At 41.6% G+C, this 24,069-nt stretch overlaps 3 protein-coding genes across 4 annotated transcripts; 1 reads left to right on the top strand and 2 right to left on the bottom strand.

Annotated features, from left to right (window-relative positions):
* Positions 1 to 362: 362 nt before the first annotated feature.
* On the bottom strand, positions 363 to 7,424 carry ei24 (EI24 autophagy associated transmembrane protein). The gene is made up of 11 exons (XM_084564979.1): positions 7,154 to 7,424; positions 5,834 to 5,970; positions 4,523 to 4,668; positions 4,009 to 4,069; positions 3,843 to 3,909; positions 3,633 to 3,757; positions 3,120 to 3,239; positions 2,177 to 2,288; positions 1,978 to 2,089; positions 1,362 to 1,436; positions 363 to 1,277 (listed from the first exon to the last, which is right to left on the bottom strand). The coding sequence occupies exons 2-11, from the start codon at positions 5,873 to 5,875 to the stop codon at positions 1,115 to 1,117; spliced, it is 1,023 nt and encodes a 340-aa protein (XP_084421105.1). The 5' UTR covers positions 5,876 to 5,970; positions 7,154 to 7,424; the 3' UTR covers positions 363 to 1,114.
* A 360-nt stretch (positions 7,425 to 7,784) lies between these two features.
* On the top strand, positions 7,785 to 16,937 carry LOC311502226 (beta-galactosidase-1-like protein 2; the record flags this gene model as incomplete). The annotated part of the gene is made up of 19 exons (XM_084564352.1): positions 7,785 to 7,876; positions 8,345 to 8,533; positions 8,616 to 8,684; positions 8,988 to 9,083; positions 9,381 to 9,489; positions 9,587 to 9,679; positions 9,808 to 9,889; positions 9,965 to 10,029; positions 10,340 to 10,424; positions 11,351 to 11,488; positions 11,670 to 11,750; positions 11,833 to 11,942; positions 12,027 to 12,173; positions 12,737 to 12,808; positions 12,919 to 12,997; positions 13,101 to 13,188; positions 13,272 to 13,383; positions 14,461 to 14,577; positions 15,465 to 16,937. The coding sequence occupies 19 exons, from the start codon at positions 7,785 to 7,787 to the stop codon at positions 15,549 to 15,551; spliced, it is 1,911 nt and encodes a 636-aa protein (XP_084420478.1). The 3' UTR covers positions 15,552 to 16,937.
* Positions 16,938 to 18,583: 1,646 nt separating this feature from the next.
* b3gat1b (beta-1,3-glucuronyltransferase 1 (glucuronosyltransferase P) b) lies at positions 18,584 to 23,521 on the bottom strand. Of its 2 annotated transcripts, XM_084565469.1 has the most exons (5): positions 22,476 to 23,521; positions 20,818 to 20,960; positions 20,114 to 20,625; positions 19,348 to 19,644; positions 18,584 to 19,038 (listed from the first exon to the last, which is right to left on the bottom strand). In XM_084565469.1, the coding sequence occupies exons 2-5, from the start codon at positions 20,927 to 20,929 to the stop codon at positions 18,952 to 18,954; spliced, it is 1,008 nt and encodes a 335-aa protein (XP_084421595.1). In that variant the 5' UTR covers positions 20,930 to 20,960; positions 22,476 to 23,521; the 3' UTR covers positions 18,584 to 18,951. The 2 variants fall into 2 exon arrangements, with proteins under 2 accessions (XP_084421595.1, XP_084421594.1); XM_084565468.1 differs by lacking the exon at positions 22,476 to 23,521 and having other exon boundaries at positions 20,776 to 21,090.
* Between the last annotated feature and the right edge of the window lie 548 nt (positions 23,522 to 24,069).

Genomic DNA, 24,069 nt, shown 5'->3' on the forward strand with positions numbered 1-24,069 from the left:
AGCCACAAGCTCTGAGTGAGTGAAAGGTCTGGGGTCTGTGTGGTGGTGGGCTTCTGACTGAATATTCAGGAGGTATTAACATTATTTACAGCACAAAAACTAAACAGCCAATGATCTCTGGGGACCAGTTATATTCACTTCAGCTCTCTGGGGGGTAACCTAGAGCAAGCAAGTCAAGGCTGGTCACTAGTTTGTTAAGATGTAAAGGTTTTGATTTTAGGACTCCTTCCTTGGTTACAAAGCTTAGCAATGTAGTGTAGTTTGGCAGTGTCATCTCACTTATCACCTACTAACTTCACACAAACAGAAAGGGCGTCAGCAGCTTTTCCTTTGCTGGTGTCACCTTGTGAATTGCAATATCAGACAGTAGAGAGAGTTTTTAATATGGGATGAGACACCAAGCAACACTTTATCCAACAGATTTGGAGTGACTTTGTCATTTGGTTTCCATTACAAAAGGTCACCAATCTTCAGTTCAGCAGCTCCTGAACTGATGTGTAACTTCTACTGAAAAGAAAACGGTTCCAGGTTTTAAAAAGCCTCCCTTCATAACTGTACAAGGTTGTCCCTGGAAATGCTAGGACACCAGAATATGAAACAGGAACATTTCTATGTGCAAGAAAGCATTCAATCTGTGATGAAGGAATGTGACTCGCAACATCAAGAAAACACATACTGTAGGTAAACACCACTGTGCTTTGCTTCTGAAAGCGAACGAACCCCTTCAAAGTTACAAAAAGCCTTCTTTAGTCACAAGTTTGCTTAAACATTTTAAAACTAACATGATCTCTTGTGCTGTTATTTATTAAAGGAGAGTAATTGAAATGGCACATTATACAAAAAAGAAAGAAAAAAAAATACTAAAGATATCTAGAGCTGAGAATACAATGTGTTTTTAGTGTGAGGCACAGGGCAGTCGATTTTTGTGTCACACTAGAAATGTATCTGGTAGGTGCTGCAAATCAATAACAAAAGGGACAGAGATTAGATAAAAACACGTAAACCCTTTCGTCCTTAACCGCATCTCATCTTCATGAGGGGCACTCCTTCTGGACTTTTTCCACACTGCGTGAAGCCACTCATCGGTCGCTATCCCCTCTTTCAAGTGGATCCATCACTGGGTGGGCAGCAGTCTCTGACGGGTCGGTGAGGTGTGGGGCGAGGACAGCCTCTCTGATGAGGCGGACCCCGTCATTGAAGACTGCAGGTGGACAGTCTTGTGGAAAAGCTTGTTGCTGATCAGCACAACCAGAGAGAACAGACGCAGCTGGAAGTGGCTGGAAGAGTGGAAATGTGATCAGTAACTCATACAATAAGAGAAACTTATTTTCTTCAACAGGCGGCCTTTATTTGACACTTACTACAGCTTTGTTGGTGTCTTTGCCTCATTAGCACTGATGATGAATAGAGGGAAGAGGATGGAGAACAAGCAGCCACTATGTAGAAAAGAAAGATAAAAGAATACATGTAGTTAAAACCAACCCACACAGAATATTACTTGTGCTTTCTAAACGGCGTGCAGAATAAAGCCAGTTTTAAGTTTGAACATCAGCCCAATACAGTGTTTTTAAATTGATTGCAATGATCATGAAGATGTTAAAAATCCAGATGTCTCATTGTATCACTTTTACATATTTGAATGTATTTCATAATTGTGTTCAGACAGGATGCTCCGTCAGACATGCTGCTGCAGATGTAGTTAGTACATCAGTACAGTTTACAGTATGCAAACTGTCACTAGCTTCATCAGGCTCTGACACAACATTAACAACTGAGTGTAAACAAAATTTGCTTTTCATATGCAAACACTATTTGTTAAATTTCTTCTTAAAACACGTCTCTCACCATATGTTATCATCTCATAAACATATACTGAATGGAACTGAAAAAGCAGCAGATCATGAACAATAACTAATAACAGTAACACCTAACAATCACATGTGAGTCAGTTCTTAGAGAAGAATTAGCTGTGTTAACCTGATGATGTATGAGGAGGGCAGGGCAGTCAGCAAAGCCATGGGCAAGCCAAAGCCAAAGTAATATGGCCAGTTCCTCTCAATATTGGACAGCCGCTGGTGCATCTCAATGCCTTAAACAAACACAAAAAGTAAGTGAGTTTCACACTTAATAGAGATGATTTAATGAATGCGTGTAGAAAACGTTAAAAGTATCTCACCATGGTTGAACCAGCGATACTCAAAGCAATACAGGGAGTAGAGCAGAGACATATGGAGGAGGCTAACCATCTGTCCAATGGCATCGATGGGGAACAGGCTAACAATCATACCCTGGGGTAGAACGAAAATATACAAACTTATTTAAATTTAAACCAAGAATGCACAGAGGAAATAGCAACTTCCACGCCCATACATTTTTGTGGCAGAAAGTTGGTCTGGAACCCCTCTGTCGGGAACCAATCAAATAGTTTGGGCAGGTTTTATGTGGTGATGGACAGAAGAGGAACAGCAACGTAGTCATGCTCATATACACATATGTTTAAGTGCGGGGAGAGTTGAATTTCTCTACAGCTAAATGGTTGTGTGCAGAGGTATTTTTTCTCAGTTGAAACACACCCCATAATTTAAATGCAAATGCAGTGTTATCAGACTCATTCCAATAAGAAAAGAGTCTGATAACATGCTAGGCTACTGCGGAAGTGGTTTCCGCCTTTATATGTAATCTGCCTTACATTATAGAGAAAAAATGTTGTACTATTTGTGTAGAGATTAATTCAGTTTAAAGTAATGGCAGCCCTTATCTCCAGTATGTGGTAAGATTTCAGAATGAAATAGAATGAATTAATGGATATTTTCTGACCTGAGGAGAGTCTGGGAGTTAAATAGTTTGCCTGCTTTCTGATAGACGTTCTGAATCAGAACGAGGATACAATTTTCACATTTGTTGAATGTGAGACAGCAGCTTTACTGTTACTATTCAACTCAAACATACTGTGCAATGACTTTGAGGAGAATCAGACAGAAGCCTCCAGCTTTAAGCACAGTAGTGTGATTTTGTTTTACTGATGAACAGAGAAACAGACAAGTATGCAGTTTTGCGAAAAAGAAAAAAGAAGAAGAAGAAGAAGGAGGAGGAGGAGGTACCAGTGTGCCATAATGTACCTGAATGAGGAAGAGTGCCTGGAGGAGGAGGTTAAAGAGCATGTCTGCAATGATCTTACTGACGCTGGGGAACGGCTGAGCTTTACAGCCAGACACTTCAAATGCAAGGTCAGCTATATCCTGCAACAGACAAAAATACACTGAGGTCTGCGTCATTGTCGACAAGCTACATTATTGAGACTATTCCCTTTTGCCTTGGGATAATCAATATGAGATAACAGGAGATAAAGCTTGACTTGACACTGACGGCTGTTTCTGTCTCAGGACTATTACTTCCTCATCCTCTAACGCAGAAACAACGAGAACAAACAATAAGTACAACTCACTGCTCTAGAAGAATCCCAGTCTATTATCACATTTACATGTTGCACTGCAGCAAATTATGATGTTAAGTGTATTCAATTAACAAAAGCCATAGGCATCATGTCACCTAAACAACTTAAGACTTCAATCTTGATCATTTTGCGGATACTGCATGTCAGAGAGATCTAGGACATCAAAGCAGGGCCTAACCTGGAACCAGATGGCATTGACTATCTTGCTGAGGACAAACAGGGGAAGAACCCAGAGTGCGCTGAAGACAGAGGTTAGGATGAACTCTAACCAGGACCACACGCTGCCATGGAGGGAGGGGTCACCTGGAGCAAAAACAGCTATGTTGACTGACTGCTTTCTAGCACATACCAGGGAAGCTGCCCCGGTTTAACTAGCAGCTATACATACCAATGATTTTTGCCGTGAGTGTCTGCAGCAGAGGGATAAACACCCGGTAGAAGAGAAACAGACTGAGCTGGAGAGAGAAAAAGAAATGCTGCAGTTAGCTACAAAACCTCCAACCAGAAGCAGTGGAAACTAAGAACCTTCAATACTGTATGAGAGAAGAGCTTACCCAGAACACTCCTCCATTCCAGGCACAGCACTGAAAGATCCTGCTGGCTACTTTGGGGTCGCTGAAAGAGAATATCAATGTTGAATATTAACGGGAGACTTTCATTTCACCTTTTCAAGTTTAACTTTTCTTACTTCACCAGAGTCAGACAAACTGTTGGAAGCTGTTTGCAGACTGAAGGTATTTGGAATAGCAGAGTTTACTCAAGCTAGATAGATCAAGATACCATAGCAACACATAGCAGGTCTACATAGCATGATACATGGCATGCATCATAAGCTGAGGTGAATGTAACCATTTGACTGGGGTAACTGCTGCAAAGAAGACACAAGAATTTCCAAATTATTTTTTTTGTGTTAATAAAGTGAGTTCAAGTCACAGCCAGTTTGAAAGATTATTTGGTTTTCTATGTATGAGAACCCAAACTACTCATACACACATCTGACTCTGGTTACTGTATGTGAGACATTTAGTAGCAGTGCAACCAAAGTACACATATTTTATTGTGCCTTACTTGTCCGGTTTGCGTTCCTCACTCTGTGCCCGTCTCTGTGCCAGGGCCCCACTGGCCCTTCTCCTCCGCTGCTCTTCCCTTTTCTGCTGGATGCGGGCATCCAGCTTGGAGATCGTTCCAATCCCCAATATGGAGTCCTTGATCCCCTAGTGAACGAAGAGTGAATATGTTAAAGATGATTGTTCCTAACTTGTAAAAATCAACTCTGTAACAGAGCCTTTTAGTGTCAGATTACGTTTTTGTTCAGCAGTTATCTAGTCATATAATATTGATCAATGTCTATTGTACTGTGTTTAATTTGGTTTAAATAGGATCGATAACAATCCAAACTGACTCAAGACAGAGTTGAGAGCCTTAGAACCCCCAGAGCAAGCACTAAAGCAATGCTGGAAAGGAAAAGCTCCCGTTTAAGAGGAAGAAACCTTGAGCGGAAACCAGCTCATATCTGTTTGAGGACAGCCAGGTAGAGACAAAAAAAAAAAAAGACAAGAGAGGAGAGGACGAGAGGACAGCAGCCCAAAGAAGCAGATTAATCCATACATGCATCTGGAGAAAGCGTACATGCAGCATTTAAACATGATACAAACAAGACTATGTGATGCATAATACATGAAAAACTGATAATGGATGAATTCAAAGTATCAATAGTGTAGAAACACTTAGTGGGTATACACCAGTGTGTAATGGAATGCTCAATTAAATCAGGTAACAGCAGCACAACTGATGGTATGACAAAAGAAATGTCTAAAATTAGTCCAAACTTTATTGTTGGTGAACAACCAGGCCACATTGCTGATGGTACATAAAGATAACAAATAGATAGTGAATTTCAACCATCCTCATTTGGCCTGAACAAAAGTATATAAGCACCCGTGGGTCTTCAGAGCATTTGTGTGAAGTTTTTCAAACACAAGCTTTAGTCAAAGAGTTGATCGAGTTATGCAGAGAATCTCTGCGGACACAGTAAAACTATTTTACATTACATGCTGAATTAGGGTACCGTCTACTTCAGGATTATTAGAGAGAATTATGATGTGGTCAGGCCTTTTATTTTCTCAGCATAACCCATATGGGAATCAGATATTTCTGGAATATATCTACATCAAGATTTGTTTGCCAGCGTGTCAAGTGTAAATTTTATACTTGTTATCTATTCAGCAACAGATAAACAAGCCGATAGATATCTTTCTGCCATTTCAAAAATAATGCTGTACGGGCTGAATGTTTTGAATGCACTTCGGTGTCACTATGTGTACTCTACATACTTGTGCGCCATGTCATGTGTGAGTGCAGTGTGTCGTGTCTGCTGACCGTCGCAACATTGCGGAGGAAGGCCCTGACGCTGTCTGTCATCTCTGGACCAGCTGCAGATCCATCAACTGCAGAAGGAGGGGGGGCTGGTGACCTGGTGGTCCGCTCTCATGGCAGGGAGGGGCTCACCCAGTAACCTGCCGAAACCAAGGAAATGGAGTGAGGACAGGAGCAAATAGGCAGGCCGCTTTCTAGCAACGTACGATAAACTTGAAAGGCAGATCTGCAAAGCCTCTCTGTGGTGTACTGGGAGGTGCCATAGCTTAAGCTTGTTTGCTCAGTTTTCACGTTTGCCTCAGCTCCAGTCATGTTCAGAATAATAACCTTCATTGCTCTCACTTCTTTACAAAATCAGTCCTCTATGCAGCGGGTTCCGTCTGGATTTTTTTTTCACTCACATTATAATCCAACCTTCCAGCAACACATGGCTACTACCTTACATTAATGAACCATAGAGGTTATTATGTGCACTGCAAAAAGCAGAACTGTCCAATAATAAAGAGATGTTTGGCACATTTTCCAGTGTCTATGATATTTGGTAGCCATTTTGTGCTGATTCACATATGATCTAACTCATTTAATAGACATCACTCCAAAACATCAACTACATTTGAGAAAAAGATATCTCCATCTCTATATCTATATCTATCACTTATCTCTAAAAAGCATTGAATCGTATCAGTAATGAGTCTTTCCTGTGCCATGGTTGCACGGTTGCATTGCTCTTTGGAATCCTAACTCTTTAAGAAAATAACAAACTAGTCCACAAGTTCGTAAATACTGAGTCAAACTGGATCTTACGTCAATAGCTAGCAAATGTTCGGTCTGTTCACTTAACACAACCTACTGTACTGGTTTCTAACAAACCCATGAATTTGCAGCAATGTAACGTTATACAGCAGCGTTGTCTCCTGTCTTGTCCTCAAACAAGAGCAGGGTGAAACATTTATTCAGCTAATACCTCCTGGTGATACTGTTAGAGTAAGTCAACGTTAGCAAGCTGACTCAGTGTGTTAGCTCAAATAGGTGGTAGCGCACATTCAGAGTTAGCTCTCTCTCTCGCTGACATACCGAAAAGTCCTAAAAATATAATACACGAAGAGCCTTTTATGCAGACAGCACGACGCCTCTGGCCTCATAATCTTTGACTTTCGGTGGTCTGATAAGTGCTTAGCTAGCTTGTCTGTCTGTCTGTGTTGCTAGCTAACTGTTAATGCCCAGCAACTAATTTAACTGTAGTGTTTTTCGTCCAGACAGAGCTTCAGCAAGAGATGAGAAGCCAGAGACAGAGCACTCGGTTCACCACCCGACCCTCCTTACCTCATGCGACAGACTCGGGGTTATATTAACTTCGTTAATTCTCTCTTTCTCCCCTTTAACGTGACAACAACAAACACGCCACTGCCAGCAGCCAGGGCCGTGGAAAACATATTGCGCAAGCTCGGACTTCTAAGGGAACATGGGAAATGTAGTCCTCACAGTTAAGAAACATTGAATTTAGCGGTTTAAAGAGATACATATTGACGTGAAACGCAAATGGTTAAGTAGTTGTCTAGTTATATCTAGAGTATAACATGTTTTTGAGGCGACAGTGATGATTTGTTGTCATTTCTGATGTTTTAAATTTTAAATGGTATATTAAATATTTTAGAGCTGTTAATATAATTTACTAAATTTGTACATTTGTATAGGTTTATATAAAATATAATATAAATTTACTGATATTACTTTTGAAGATACGACACAGTTTTTTTTTGTTAAGTGTAAAGCACAATTACACGGACACACGAGCAAAACCTGTTAATGAGGTGCGTTAGTTTCCATGGCTCTCACGGGGGCACACCCACGGGGCGGCGCGTTGTTCAGGCCAGCATCATGCTGCTCTCAGATGCTGCTGTGGACTTAGCCTTGTTGCTTTCTATGTTACTAGAAGGAAATTTACTCACCACAGATGGTTGTCCTGAGGATAAGAAATGTGCACAAAAGGAAATATACTCTCATTTGCCTGTGCATTGTTGTCTTCGCCATGTACAGATATCTTAGGTAAGATGTGTTCTCACTATATTGTTTAATGTGTTTCAGTTGGAGCTGATTAGAGGTTGCTTGTGCTTAATACAGTACATTACTGCAAGTTTATGCATAGACACACTATGCTATATCTATAGTAATATTACAGTGGTGTCACAGAATCAATAAAGTGCAGCAATTTCTCTGTATTACCATATGTGTCACTATAGTTCATAAAATGTAATGCGCCACAGTGTAGTGAATAATTTAAAGTACAGAATAATAGATGATGTAGAGAAATATAAATCTATTTACAAGTTTTGATTTTGAATTCAATTCTACCCTGCTTCTAAATTATGATGTGTTCCTACTCCTGTGTGACTGAGTTTTGCCGGTCAAGATGTCTGCAAATTCCTTTCAGTCATGTCATGTGGTCGGTTCTAGCACAATAGCCTGTGTGCCCAATTATGTGAATGTGACATAAACAATCCACGTCTCTTCCAGCGTGCCGGGCCCGAGGGGGCGGAGGATGAGCAGGAAGGTGGGCCTGAGCCCTAACACGTCCCAGTTCACCCTGGCGGGGGAGCCCTTCCGCATCCTAGGGGGATCCGTACACTATTTCCGAGTGCCCAGGGCCTACTGGAGGGACCGCTTGATGAAGATGAAGGCCTGCGGCATCAACACCCTCACTACGTAGGACGACTACAGTTGTGTTTTGTGTCACAAGCCTGGTCACCAGTTGAATGTTGACTGAGAGCATCTTGTATCTTTGCAGATATGTGCCGTGGAACCTGCACCAGCCGGAGAGAGGGGTTTTTAACTTCCACACACAACTGGATTTAGAGTAAGGAAAAGTTCTGTCTCATTTAGCCCCTTGTTCCATCTCTCTAACTGTTTTAACATCATTACCTGCTCTATGGTGTGTTGGGAATACTCTCCTTTTCTTCTCATCATATGAGCCCCAGTTCTCAGGGGAGAAACAAGAGGCAGAGTCCCACCTGACAACAGCGGCATCTCCATAACAACAGCAACTTATCAAGCAATTAACCACGCAGCGGCGATAAGTGAACAGGGATCCGACGCCTCAGCCTGCCGCTGTTGTTGCCAGGCGCTTTTCACACTTTGTGTTTTTGCGTCTGGGTTTCAGAGCCTACATTGGTCTCGCAGCAGAGTTGGGACTGTGGGTGATTTTACGTCCGGGGCCCTACATTTCCTCTGAGCTGGACCTAGGAGGACTGCCAAGGTAGCGCTGGAATTAATGTATAGAACAACATTAGAAGTCCTGATTTCTGTAGATGTATGAGAAAGGATGTGGTTTTAACTCCAATGTTCAATGCTTGTTCTGAGGAATGAAATGAAGTGTGTATGTGAATTTAACCCAAAAGCACAAAAGTGGCTTTTTTTGTTGAGGGCAGCCAGTTTTTGCTGTGAGGGAACACATACCCACTGTGTGAAGATTTGTCCAGTACTTTAGACCTTTGTTCTTGAAGCTCTTTGCCTCCAGCCATAACTAAGCATCTTGTTTTCTGTCTCTGTGCAGCTGGCTCCTCCAAGACGGCAGTATGAGACTGAGGACGACTTACCCAGGCTTCACTCAGGCTGTCAACACTTTTTTTGACAAACTTATACCAAAAGTGGTTCCGCTTCAGGTCACTTTCCATCAGCAGAACTGGACACAAGTCTGTCGCCGCTCCAGTTTATTCAGCTTTTCATCCTTACAATAAAATTATTTTTTGTGTTTTTCAGTTCAAGAAAGGCGGTCCTATCATTGCTGTGCAGGTTGAAAACGAGTATGGATCTTTTGCAAAGGATCAAAGCTACATGGTGTTCATTAAAGAGGTAAAGGGATAGCCTTGCTTCATTAAAATGCCTGCAGATGTGTACGGACAGATACCAATACGGATGTAATGGAAAGGCCTTATGATTTTCACTTCTTCTGTTGTGACACTGTTTCACTCTTTTGAAAGGCTTTACAGTCCAGAGGGATCAGCGAGCTCTTGCTGACGGCAGACAAGCACAACACATTAAAGTCCGGGGGCGTCAGCGGAGGTACAGTATTATATCAATGCACACACCCACTCGCGCACATAATCACAGTTTAACCCGTGATCTCCTGTCTTGTAGCCATCAGGTCAGTGAAGCTGCAGAGGCTAAATCAGAGAGACATCCAGGATTTGCATGCCATTCAGGTGTGTGTGTCCTACCTTCCCGCAACCTTTCCCCATGGACATGAGCTGTGCTTTTAGAACAGCTGCTCATAGATACCATAAACTCCAATGATGCATGCAGACACACAAATGTTCTTAGGGCAGGTGTGTAGTATCAAAAACTGTTGACTAGAAAGGGCAACTGAAGTCTTTTTTTCCCCTTTTCTTTGGTTGAGAATGAGAACCCACAGAAAATATCCATACACACACCTGACTCTGGCTATATAAGACAACAAATAGCACTGCAACCCCAATATGCATAGCTAAGGACATTTTCTGCTCTGGTTTTCAGCCCAACAGCCCTGCAATGGTGATGGACTACTGGACTGGGGGGTATGATGTGTGGGGGGACCTCCATCAGGTGCTGCCCCCAGAGGGTATGAAGGTTTCTCTTTGTTATCAGTGGCTTATAGATAAATTAACTGACACCTATCTATTCATTCCCAAATCCTATGTTTAATTAACATTCGTTGTCCCTGGATACAGTGATGGCTCAAGGGAAATTCCAATTTCATTAATATTAATGAAAAATATTAATACATTTTGTGTTAAAGTTGTTGCTTTGGTTGAAATATAATCAGAAATAGGTTTTTGAAGTGAAGCCCAAGTAGTACTTTTTATGAGGCTCCAAAGGTTCTTATTTTTATTTATTTTTTTACATAGTATGAAAACACTCAACTATGACAACGGCTTGCGCTATTCAACCACCCATTTCAGTTAAAAGGACCTGATTATGAAAAACTCTTCTCTTGTTTCGAAGGTCTAAAGTGGTTGTTTTAGAGTGTTGTTCTGATGTAGTTCTGATTCTTTCTTCCTGAAAAGGTTATCCCTTTTCCCAGTATTTCTTGATTTAATGTGAGTAGCTGAACCCATAAATATTGTTCTTCATCATCCTCAAAAACACATCCAGATAAAACCCAGTTCTAGACAGAAGCAGAACTATTTCTAACATTTCTGACCCTTGGCCGACCTACAGTATTTACCAGATGGTTGAGTGACACATTCAAATTAAGAACAACCCTGACTTTTACATTTGCATTTCCATTGGCATGTAGTTGCGTTCTTCATGCAAAAAACATCTAAAGCGTGTCACCGCAACGTAAAGTGACTTGACATTAATGGTAAAGGTAAAAAGGTATCAGTAAGCTGCTGTAGTACAAAGGACTGAAAGTACCTGGGTCTAAAAAGCAAATATCTAAGTTTACATTTAAATCAAAAATACCAGGCTCGTGATTTCTCAGTTGCAGTAATATCCAGGCACTCTAACTTTTACATTTTATGAAAATGTTTAACTTCTCGTCAGATATGGTGTCCACCGTGAGGGAAATTCTGAGGAGAGGCATGTCTGTCAACCTGTACATGTTCCACGGGGGATCCAGCTTTGGTTTCATGAGTGGAGCACTGGCTGATCCTTCCTACAGAGCTTTAGTCCCCAGCTATGGTTGGTTCCTCTGTGTTGTGTGCACCAGTGTTGACTTTGATGAAAATTCAAAAAGATTTGGCTTGAATGGTGAAGCACTGGCATGTCAGTGCTGGAGAACTTTTTTAAAGAACAGCATTGACTTAAACACCCAGCAGGTGGCAGCACATGACAGTTAATCTCATGGTGTGACGCTCCGCAGATTACGACGCACCCTTGTCTGAAGCTGGGGAATACACTCCAAAGTACCACCTTCTTAAGGATTTACTTTCTCGATACAGCCGTAAGTTAAACATATGAATATAGTATGTGAATAGATCTGTGACCGACCTCTGTGTATAATTGACTTTGTCGTCTCTGTGCAGCAGGAGAAGATCTTCCTGACATGCCAGCCTTGCATTATAGGGAGGCTTATGAGCCAGCTATCATGTACCAGCACCTGTCTTTGTGGGATGCTTTAAGCTTCACTGAAGGGGTATGTTTTTAGTACGATTATCATATATATATATATATGTAATGAAAAGACACTTGCTTTTCAGTGTTTATGCTTTCTCTGCAGCCGTTTAAGTCAGCCGAGCCGATAAACATGGAGAACCTACCTGTGAACAACAAGAATGGCCAGTCCTATGGATACACTCTGTATGAGACTACCATCACTTGTGGGGGATTGTTGAAGTCCTTTGACAATGTCCGAGACCGTGCCCTGGTGAGTCGTTTTTTGTTTTTAATGAAGGCATGATTTCACCAAAAAAGACAACCGGTGAACTATGCTGTCCTGCTGAAAGTTAGAAGACTGATACCACTCTTAGGAGACAGCTTAACTTGGCATAAAAACTGAAACTGGAGCAACTAGCCTAGTTTTTAAAACAAAAGTCCACCAACTTCAAAACTAACTAATTACTATGCTATGTTTTGTTTTTATCATCCACACAAAAACCAAAATGTAAGGACAAGTATGCGTGTTTATTCGTGTGCTGACAGGTTTCCTGCCACCTGGGTTCTTGTCATTATGAGGGTTCAAATAAAGGTTTGGTAATAGGAGGTGTTTATATGGAAGTTCTTTTTAAAAATACAGAGTTTTACAGAGTTAGAGTGGCTGTGTCCTTTGGTTTCCAGTCTTTGCGCTAAGATAAGCTAAATTCCTCCTCGTTCTGGCTGTAACATTATACTGGAGTTTAACTGAAACCATTGGGATATTGCATTCAAGGCAAGTTGAATGCGTTTTGCACCCATAATGCAGATATTTGACAGTGTTTTTTATCGCCCCAGGTGTTTGTAGACAGAAGTTACATTGGCCTTTTCAAGCGCAAGAGCCTGGAGCTGGCAGTTCCTGATGGTAAGGTATGGCATCAAGCAGAGCAATGACGGCAAATGCTTTATTGGTTGTGATGGCTGCTGAGGTGTTGACTGTTGAGGCCTTAAAAAGACATAAAAGTGATCGATCCCTGCAGGGACGGCGTACCTTGAGTTTATTGGTGGAGAACTGTGGACGAGTTCACCAGGGAAGGGACCTTGACAAACAACATAAAGGTGATCGACAGGAAAACTCGCAGTTCATTGCAATGCCTGCTATTAAATCATGCAAGCACTCTGTGGGTAGTGCACAAGTCAATTTTGATTTGTGTTCTTGCAGGGCTAGTGGGAGACATTTTATTAAACAATATCCCCTTGCGGGATTTTACAATATACAGCCTGGATATGAAACCCAGCTTTATTGATAGGTTTGTACACCTTATTGAATCTAATGTGTTGCATATCACTTTCAGTTGTCTGTAACAGTGTGTTTGAAGTAGCCTTATTTCAGTCTTTATCAGGCACCATGGAAAACGCTCACTGAAACTCCCAGGTTCCCTGGATTTTACATGGGGAGGCTGTTTGCTTATGGGTATCCAAGTGACACATTTGTGAAGCTGCCAGTAAGTATAATGAAACATACAGTCATGTGAAAAAAAGCACAACCTCTAGAAATTCCTGACTTCTTCCAGCACATTTGAACAAACAAACGCTTGATCCTCTTTGAAATGATGACAAACACATACATTGACATTTAGCTGATATTTTCACAATGTACGTAAATGGAAAACAGTTAAATCGCACAGAATTAGAATTGCACCCCTACATTTATTCCACATTGAAATCCATGAAATTGGCACAAATGATGAGAAGCTCTGCTGTCTAGGCTCTGCTTTTCTCTTTGCTATTCAAGCGTGTGGTGTTATTTTGCCAAGATTTAAAAACTCTCTAAAACCTTCATTAAAAAAGTTGTGAACACCAAAGAGTCTGGCACAGGATGTAAAAATATCTCCAATTTATTTCAAATAAATCATTCCAGAGTAAAAAAAAAGAAAAAAAAAAATGAAAGCGGTCGTAGATTTCAGCTCCTGCTACAGCAAAATCATCCCAAGAGCAGACGGTATGATGCAAAAGGATGTGTCCAAGACCCCAAAATGTTATCACACCATCTGCAGATAGCTCCATTGAAGAGCCGTAACTACAATCAGAAAGATATTGCACAAATCTGACCTGCATTACAGGAGCAAAGCACACGGTTTGCCAAGAACATAGAGGCAAAGACTAGACTAGACCTTTTAGAATAATGTGTTCTGGACAGATTAATCAAAGACAGATTTGTTTGTTGCCACAGTAACAGAAGACATGTCTAAGCAATCAGGATGATGATTAGGCATCACATTTGTTGTTTTAGCAATGAATTCTGCATTATACCGAACAGTGCCTGAACATAACACGAGGCCATTCGTCCTGAAGCTGACTTTATACCAGATATGCATCTTTATGTTGGATTATGATTATACGCATACAAGCAAATCTTCTAAAGGGCTAAATCCAAATGAAATGTCATGAGGGGGGGATTCGATACATTCAAAAAGTTTCAAGAGGATCAATTGTCTGCTTGTCTGTATGATTTTTTCAGTAAGTATTTGTACATACTCTTATTTAGATATTTTAATGTGTCCATGCTTTGCTGTCCACAGGGCTGGGAGAAAGGTGTTGTGTTCATCAATGGTCTGAATCTGGGCCGCTACTGGTCTATTGGCCCCCAGCAGACGTTATACCTCCCTGGTCCCTTTCTCAATAGTGGAATCAACCAGGTACAGCTGTGCACAAACCCAGCCCTCACTAGTGAAATAGTTTGATATAATGGGAAACATGCTTATTTGGTGTCTTTCCCAGAGAAGACTGATGCCATTGTCATGTCTTGAGACTACATGACAGTTAGCTTGGCCTAGCATCGCTAATGCTTTTTGTACAGTTTAAACAAGAGAGATACACCGATCAGTCATAACATTATGATCACTGTCAGGAGAAGTGAATAACATTGACTATCTTGTTCTACTGGGAAACTTTTGGACCTGGCATTAGTGTGGATGTTACTTAGACATGTACCACCCACCTAGACCAGACCAGGCACCCCCACCCCATAGCAATGACACTCCTTGACGACAGCAGCCATCCCCAGCAGGATGCAGCCTGACATAGACACACACACAAAAAAGGTTTAGGAACAACAAAAAAAAACAAAAAAAAAAAACAAACAAACATGAAAACCGCACAAGGTGTTGACCTGGCCTCCAAATTCACTAGATGATCCATAGAGCCCCAAAGGACCCAAAGTCCCCCACTAACAACATTCTGTAGCCAGACACCACAGGACATCCTCAGAAGACCCATGTCCATTCTCTGATGAGTCACAACTGTTGTGGAGGCACAATGAAGACCTAGAAAATATTAGTAAGGTGGTCATAATGTTATGCCTGATCGGTGTATGTTAATAAGTGGGCTTTATAGGCGGAGGTTGATTTTGCTACCTATGGTCCAGGTTAGTTTCTTCTTCGTGTTTCTAAGTTAAACAAGTTTTTTCTTTGCATTTTAATGATATTAGATGATTGTGATCATTCGCAGCTTGTGAAAACTTTAACAAGTCAGAATCAAGTCTTAAATATCTATCTGTTTCAATAGCTTCTCTTTAAATCAAAAGGTCATTGTGTTTGAGGAGCAAGAGGGAGACTACAAGGTCTACTTTGAGGATACACCTGATCTTGGCATGGCAGCAGACATCCAGTGACCGCCACCATCACCTGCATGGAAATTGTTTTGTTGTGTAAAAAATGTGCCTTTTTGGGCAAAGTGCTTATCACATCAGGTCAAACTCAAACTCAGGAGTATCAGTGATACCATGGTCATTGTCTGATATGACCTAGTACAATATATTCTACATGCAGTACACATACATCAGCTATCAATCAAAGACAGAGTCATGATTGTATGGGAGCAGTTTATATCTATGTACATACAGTACCTTAAATCACAATGAATTATTACACATGGAACAGAATTTCCAAGCACATCTTCTTACCCGTGAATTTCCAGTTAGAAAAATGATTTCTGTTTTGGGGATGGCAGTTATTACATATTGTTACAGTTGTATTGCTTGTGTGAATATTCTGGAGAATGTGTCACATAGCAGTAATTGAAATGATCTCAGGCCTGTAAAAAAAAAAAAAAAAAACAGAAAACTGTTTCATGGGACAATATGAGTTGAGGCAGAAGTTATGTGAACAGCTTTCAAATGAAACCCAAGCAGCATTGTAGCAACATGAGACCCTTATCTCAGAGTGAATGTTTAAGGTTTCAAATACCTGTCCAGCTGATAACAAACCGAGCTGTTAAAGCCAGAGGGTGAGAGAACATTTGCATTTAAAAGTGGTGCTACCGATCACTTGCCAGCCACCCTTCCAAGGTGGGGATAATTAGAATGTGTAATACAGCTATCTGAAAGGATACACATCCCATATTTAGAGTAATGGCTTCATATTCCATTGACTCTCACAAGTACAGTTTACAACTACCAAGTAAATGATGCCAGTTACTCTGAAATAATAAATAACGGCTAAGTTCCTCCAGTGCAATGTTCGATCTGTAGCTTAGTTTATCAAGCAGCCAGTGAAATTGACAGTCCACAATACTGAACCCTCCCTTTAATATGAGTGGACTGTAACAGTAGTGTGACAGTATTTGAGGAATAAACAGGAGCTTGTTGTACAAGAGTGTGAGAAAGGACGTTGCTGTTACACTGTAATAAATCTCTGCTCCAGTGTGTTTGTGTCTGTGAGACTGTTGAACATGTCTGAAATTGTGTTGAGGAGTAACAGGATTCCTAATTAGTGCTGGGTTCAGGGTGCTATCTAAATAGCTCAGTGTTGTACAGTACGAGTGGGGAGGGCTCAGATCCCATCACTGCGATCTGTCAGTCAGTGCTGACTCATTTCAAACAAGGACATCTTGTATTCCTCTGTGCAGCCCTGTACCCGACAGCCAGCTAGCTTTGGAACAAAAGGGCCCTATTTAATGCTGATTGGACGGTTGGCTGGTGTTGTCTGTGCTGAGAGGACTCATTATTGCTTGCTTTTCCACCTCTTCCTGAAGTTTAAGCGCAACATCATTTGTCTCAACTCTCCGAGGAGACCTGAGCGGGTAAGCTCCTTCTGGCCACTCCTGCCAGCGCCGGCCAGCGCTCCGAGCGGAACGGGGTTGCCTTGTTTTTTGTGTGCAGTTTGTGCTTTGATGGCCTGTGGCTGGCACTTGGCTTCATGCTGCCTCCTGGGATGGTCAGGGATTAAGCTGTGATGAAGCACAGCTACTCTGCTGTGATTATATTTTTGGCCATGGCTGTTGCTTTTCGGAGTTCTGAGGTTGGTTTGAATCCAGGAAGAATAACGTAGAGAAATTCCTCCCCTGAAACAACAAGTTTACACTTAATAAATATAAGTAGCTACAACTGTGAGTTTCCAACTCGGCAGTAGCTCATGTTAAGTTCATGTTAACTTCCATAAGTCACAATCACAACTAGGAACTCAGATTTCTCTGACTTTCCCTGTTTTCACCACATTGGTCTGTTGGTCCAACCAAATGGTCTAGTATTTATATAGCGCTTTTCTAGCTATTGGTACTCCTCACAGTCACAATGACTCATCCACCCACTTGTTCAAACAAGCACACACACATTAATGCACCAGTGCCAAGCACTGGGAGAAACTCGGGGTTCAGCGTCTTGCAAAGGATACTTCGGCATATGGTCAGTGTACCAGGTAACTGATTCATGGACAACACGCTCTTACCTACTGAGCCACAGATGCCCCAGTCACAAATAGTCACATTTATATGTGAAGATTATAAAAGTTTGTAACAATATCATATTTTAGTCAAGTAAATGATACCTTTACCACCTTTACCGTAAGTTGAGTCAACAGCATTGTAAAGGCACACAGTTAGCTTGGCTAAAAAGACACCATACTGACTGGAAGTGTAGAGTGTGACCTCCCAAACACTTGGTTCTTTGTGCTTTAAAGTTAAAAAACATACACTGAGGAGAAAGAAATGAAAAGCTAGAGGCAAATTATCTCAGAGACTCAAGAAAAATGTAAGACAAACATCGTAAAAAGATGCGGACAATGACAACGCTGATAAACATTAGCCCTGGGACACCCTGTAAGCTAGCTTCTATGCCACGCTGAGATTGCGCTAAACAATATTACAGGACATTTTTCCAGAAGTGAAAATTATCTTGCAAACTTTATGGAAACCATCAGTCACTGGTTAGACAATATCACATATATCACAATATAGAGGAGGAAGTGGAACAATGGGTGGAAGAGATGAAGCAATGGATCGCCAAAGCTAAATGACAGGGAGAACGTAAGAATTTCACCTGAAAGGGAAAAGATTGTTCTTCGACAAGGATTACCCACTGGAAAGAGGAAGTCATATGTCTCTATCAGAAAGCTGCTTATAGAAAAGAGTATCTGCTTTCCAGCGCAGCCTCTAGCAAAATTCTACATATTTTTTAAAGGCGACCCCATCACTATAACAGCACAGCGGAGGCGATGACGTAGTAGATGATGGCCCTACTGTTTTACCACCCAAAGAGAGGCTGCAGAAAATCTTCTGGGAGACACAAATATGCTTTGGAAGTGGGACACACACAAAGAGAGCTCAGATAATGCTTCAGGGATTAAGCTGTGACATCTAAGACACCTTGTGATGTCCCCTTTGGGTAAAATACATCTGGACACTCGCTGTAAGAATACCCACAGGCACACCTATATATATAAAAAAGGACCATGTCTGTATGTTTACTCTATGTTGTGGGTTCATAACAAATACTTTTATTGTGAGTTGGGGTTTAAAACTGTAGTCCAATCAAACCAGGACAAATAATCTTTAAGTGTGTGTGCACAGGCCTGTGTCTTAATGTACATACAAATACTGTATCCGCGATCAGAAGAAGTAATATGCAAAGAGAACTACACCTAAGCTTTCGGCAAGAAACTCATCTAGTACAAGCTGAACATGAAGAACTAATAAGATGCGTCCCCTTTGGCCCATCCCTCAAAGTAATCACTGCGTGGAAATGCAGTCATTTGCATTTCTAAATCTCTGCCATTACCTGTGTCAGATGAAGTATGTCATATCTCTACGTTAGAGTCTGTAAATCCTTTCTTGCCCTCATTTACCAGCACAGGCTTCTCCGTCCGTGTGTGCCATACTAATACCTGCGGGTAAGGAGAAAGGCGTGGATGAGCAGAAACACAGTCAGCACGATGAGACACTAACAGAGACATTTTGGCTCAGGATGCCGTGCAGCAGTAATATGCAGCATCATACCATGCCACACAGTGTCTGGAGGGAGAACAGGAGGACATTGCATTTTAAATGAGCTACGGGTTGGCTGTGAGCTGGCAGTTTACCGGCCTTAAGAACAAGCTGTTGTGACAAAACACTCAACTACTCACACAACCAGAACTTATAGCTGCAGCTTGTTTTACTGCAAACTCATCAGGGGTTTACAACAATTACTTTACCTTAGTGCAGTTTGCAGCTTTAGGCTCCAAGTCACCGAGAGTGACGAGTTCCTTTAATAAGCTGCTCTCCTGATATCCTCCCTTCACTCCACGTAACTTGAAATAAGCCTGTGGTTTGGACAGAATCAGACGCAGGTTCACTGCAAACCCAGCCATGTCGATGGCAAAGGGCCGGTGTGGGTCAAAAACAGTCTTCCAGCCATACACCTTGCCCAGGGTGTTTACTTTGGGGGACTCATACCGCAGGCCACCCACAAAGGCCACTGGCCACACTGACACTTTTTTCGTGGAACGCATCTACAAGTGGAAAACAGGAACAGAGATGAAAATCACTGAGAGACATTTTGAAGACTATTACATATGAATGTCAGTTGCTGTATAATCAAATCCCTGCAGAATGAGATCACACAGGGGTGAGTTACCTTGGGTAAATCTCTCTGTGTTTCTCAGTATAACTATATTTACATTTGGTGTCTGGAGGGACATCACTGCTGGTGCACCAACAGCAATGCACCAACAATGATAGCCAGAGCTGAGGAGGAGAGCAATTGTAGTGACTGGGACAGACAGAGTAAGTATGGTGGGCCTATGGTGTAACTCATGTTTAATGAATTCACTGTCTGGAACTCAGAAAGGAGGTGTCTTGGTCCTGATACAAAAAAGTTTTTAGCAAAAGACACATACAATATAAGTAAGATTTGTCAAAAAATATGGCAGGAGACAGGAGGAGGAACTTTTGTTTTTGACTTGAAATATATCTCCTCACCTCCTCAAACAGCTCCAGGCTGTATGTGTTGTCATCATCTGCAAAGTAGACAATCCCAGGTTGGCTGTTGTTTACGTTGAAGGTCTCCCGTAGCCATCGCAGAGCCAGGTTCCTCTGTATGGTGCCCCGTGGTATTCTGGGGTCACGCGTGTCTCCACGCACCTTATAGTTCCTTGGAGTCTCCACGTTGAGGTGGGTGTAGTTGAGCCCTGTGTCCTGGAGGAGACGGGTAACCAGCGTGGTCCTCCTCTGAGAGTCCTCTACCAGGATCCAGTGCAGGTTGGACACGTGCAGCAACGTGTTGGCCAGGCGTGTCAGCTCTGCCTTCTGCACTGGGCGGCTGTAGGTGGGCGTGATGACGTGGATGGTGGGCAGGATGTCGGACCAAGGCGGAGGCCGGCTGTAGACATACTCAGTGCGCACCACCTCCACAATGTCCCGGTTTTGAAGGGAGCAGGAGTCCTTGAGAGCAAAGGTGTTCCTGGAGTTGGAGTGACCATCACGTCTGTGATCTAGCCAAGAGGTAAAAGCATTACAATCAGCGTCTGTATACTGATGGGATCTTGTTAATGATCCCATCAACATGGCCTAAACTGCCATAGATACACACTGTGGGCAACACAAGCACCTTTTTTGCATACAACTATGACACAAATATTTACTATATCTCAAAACACCAACACACGTTCTTATAGTTTTTTTACCCTTTCGAGTAGCAAGCAGCGGAGTGATGGCGCTCTGGTGCCAAACGGTGATGAGCAGTGTCCAAGGCAACACGATCAACACAATGGCGACGATGTCTCGTCTCTTCGGCATCTCCAGGGTCAGACCTCTGTCATGTCACTACCTGTAAGGCACACTACACATGATTTGGTGCACAATCATGAGAACCAAATAGCTGTACAATGAATCGTCTGAGCCTTTCCAGTGACCATTTTTAGATTTCACAGAACAAAATCTATTTGGAAATTTGGGGATCCTTTTTTTCTTAATGGTTTTCAGGTTATATTTCTGTGGCTGTTTCATATATGCATATCCAGTCACTGTTTTCGTTTCACTTTTTGTATATCGTTATTTTGACTGTGAATGGGCAGCCAATTCACTGTCAATTCACTGTTAACCCTAACCCTCCACTTCATGTGATTTCCATACACCCTTGAATGAACAAATGAACATACTGTAGCTACAAGGCACCAACTACAAGGAAGGAGGCATTTTGTTAAGCAGCAGTCTCAGCCTGCTGGGGCTGCTGCACAACAGAATATAGGTCAAAAACTGCTCGAAGCTTTCTTCTTTATCTCGACTGAAAGCATACTGGTGTACTACAGAGAACAATTGAGCTAATGATTTGAGCAGGGCTACAGTGTTGGATAAAAGGGTCAGGCCATTTCCTCCATGGAAGCTGTGGACACAGGCACAGAAATCATGAATTTATTCTTTTTTTAGGTTCAGTTAAACCTTAAAGCACAACTATTAATGTCTGTAGTGTCTTTATACTTGGATGTAGTACATTCTCAAATAGTGGCTATTATACTTCAGTGGTAGTACACATGCCTTTATTCCTAATTTCCCCATTCACCAGTTAATGTAAACTGGCAATCTCTTCCATGTTTACATGTTGTCATGATAGATTCAGTATGTTTACTTCAGTTTGATTCAATTCAACAATGACCAGGACCAGGACCAGGGCCAAAGAAGAAACAACTGCGTTAGAGATAGTATAAAAAAATGATTTCTGAATGACTTTAATCTTTTTCTTTCCACAATATCCTTAATCTCACTGCCCAAAGAAACGCTGCACTCTCCCAGATGATGTATTGACCCTATATGTTTGTATCATAACCACCCGTTTCAATTATTTCATCGCTTTTCCTGAGATATTCTGTTTTTCTGTCACATCGGCATGGCACACACTACAGTACCCACGAGCCTCGGGTGTTGTTGCCATAGAGAAGAAGTCAGAGGCACTAATTGGGCCGATACATTATTCAAAATACTTTGTCCCCTGGCTGTTGAATTTTTAGTTTTATTTAGATCTTGCCAAACATTTTAGGTCTCGCTCAGCTCAATGCAAACCGAGGGTTGTAATTAACTTCTCCCCAAGATTTTATGTATGCTAGCCTCTACCTTCAAAGAACCAAATATCTTGTAATGTAATTCTTACAAGATATTGGTGAGAGTTTCCAACACAATTAAGCTGAAGTAATGTTTTTCAACTGCAAATCACAGAACAAATAACACACTTTCACAAACAGTTGCCCAAGAATTAACTCTGCGTGCTGTAGAGTCCTTGTGCGAGACAATGAACTACAAACTGATCCTGATGGTTTGGCCAGCTTCTTGCATGGTTACCTGGTCTTACCTATGTTTACAGTGAATGCACATGGCCATTCCAGTGACTGACGTTGCTCTGCTCTGTGTGCAGACTGCATGTACCGGTGTTTCACTTCAGTTGTTTATCCCTGCAGAGAGAAACCGCATGAAGGATTAAGATCAGTTTGACAGCATGTCAGAAATCACAAGAGAGTCGTGCCTATGCCTGTTGTCTGTTAGTATTGTGTTGAAGTTGCACTTTTGCCGTGAGTGATCTATATTCGAGATTACCTGAAGCCTATGATTTGGCCCCTTAAGATTAAATTAGGTGTTGCAAATGTTTAACATTCAACATTAAAGCATACACAGTAGTTTCATTAACATTATTTCAGTGCTTCTGGTGCTAATCATCACTAGGAGTCATTCATGTTCAGCTGTGGTGGGTTTTACGAGCTGGTTCGGGTTTAGTGCTGGATGTGCAAGCTTATGTGGATATAAAAGCTTGCAAAAAGAAATGCTGATAGCAAAGACATATTCTGTATACTGTACGTATGTGCACACCTACGTGCTTAACCATGCTTATCCATGTGGTCAGCTGTTTTCCGCACAAGCCCTGCAGCCTCCAATTTACACCACAGCTCCATATATATGTGATCCCGACAGTGCAGTCAACCACCCTGTCTGGTTTCCTTTCCCTCCAGGCCTCTTTTCATGAGACAGATTCGCTGCTGGTTAATCACAAGTCTTTAGACATAATTAATCCCTGATTAAAAAGGATCAACCCCAGTCTGAGATCAAAGGTTGTGCTAGCTAATTAACACATCAGGGTAGGTTTAATAGGGTCATGTTTGAACAGCGCATCACTGATATAGACGAGCTAATTATCGATGCACATCAGGTTGAAAAGCAATGACTCCACATCCGCCACGTTTTGCATCTCCATTTGGAGCTGAATTAATGCCACTGCAGCAGAAACAGATGTGAAATGATACATGAAATGGAAAAAAAATAATATTTTCTCAATATACACAATGTAATACCAAAAATTTGTTAATTTGAGAAATTAAATTGACAAACTTTAAATATTCATCAAACATGCTGCTGTAGAAAGGGGCCATGGCTTTTGGAAATCCTTAGCCTGGTCTTGCCACACTCAGTTCTTATCAGAATATGAGTCATTCTATTTGGATTTCATGTTTGAAAGAAATTTCATTCTCCAAAAAAAGTTTCCCCTCTTAGGCAACTAAAAGATATGCTAATACTATATGCTAAAACTATATGCTAAAACATGCATGTCCTAATGTACATGAATAGCAAGTACATTTCACATTTCAGGAGTTGTCAACAATATGTAAATGTTCTATCATCGTCCAGAACCAATTATTTTTCCTTTCAACCAGATACCATCTAAAACACATCAACCTGCTGAGTCTTTCCTGAAATGTTCTGCTGTGTAATAGTCAAACAAGCAGACAAGATGTCGGTGGAGGTAATAAATGCTGAAATGCTGAAAAGACTAAAACTAGGCTGCCTTCATGACACATTCCTGGCAGCGCTGAAACTCAATGATCCCCGTCAATCAAACCTGCTGCCCTCACGGTGCATGCCCACTGGGTCACAGATTCTCACTATCAGCTATATAT

Source organism: Chelon labrosus (assembly GCF_963514085.1).
Source record: "Chelon labrosus genome assembly, chromosome: 17".
NCBI classification, from domain to species: Eukaryota; Metazoa; Chordata; class Actinopteri; order Mugiliformes; family Mugilidae; genus Chelon; species Chelon labrosus.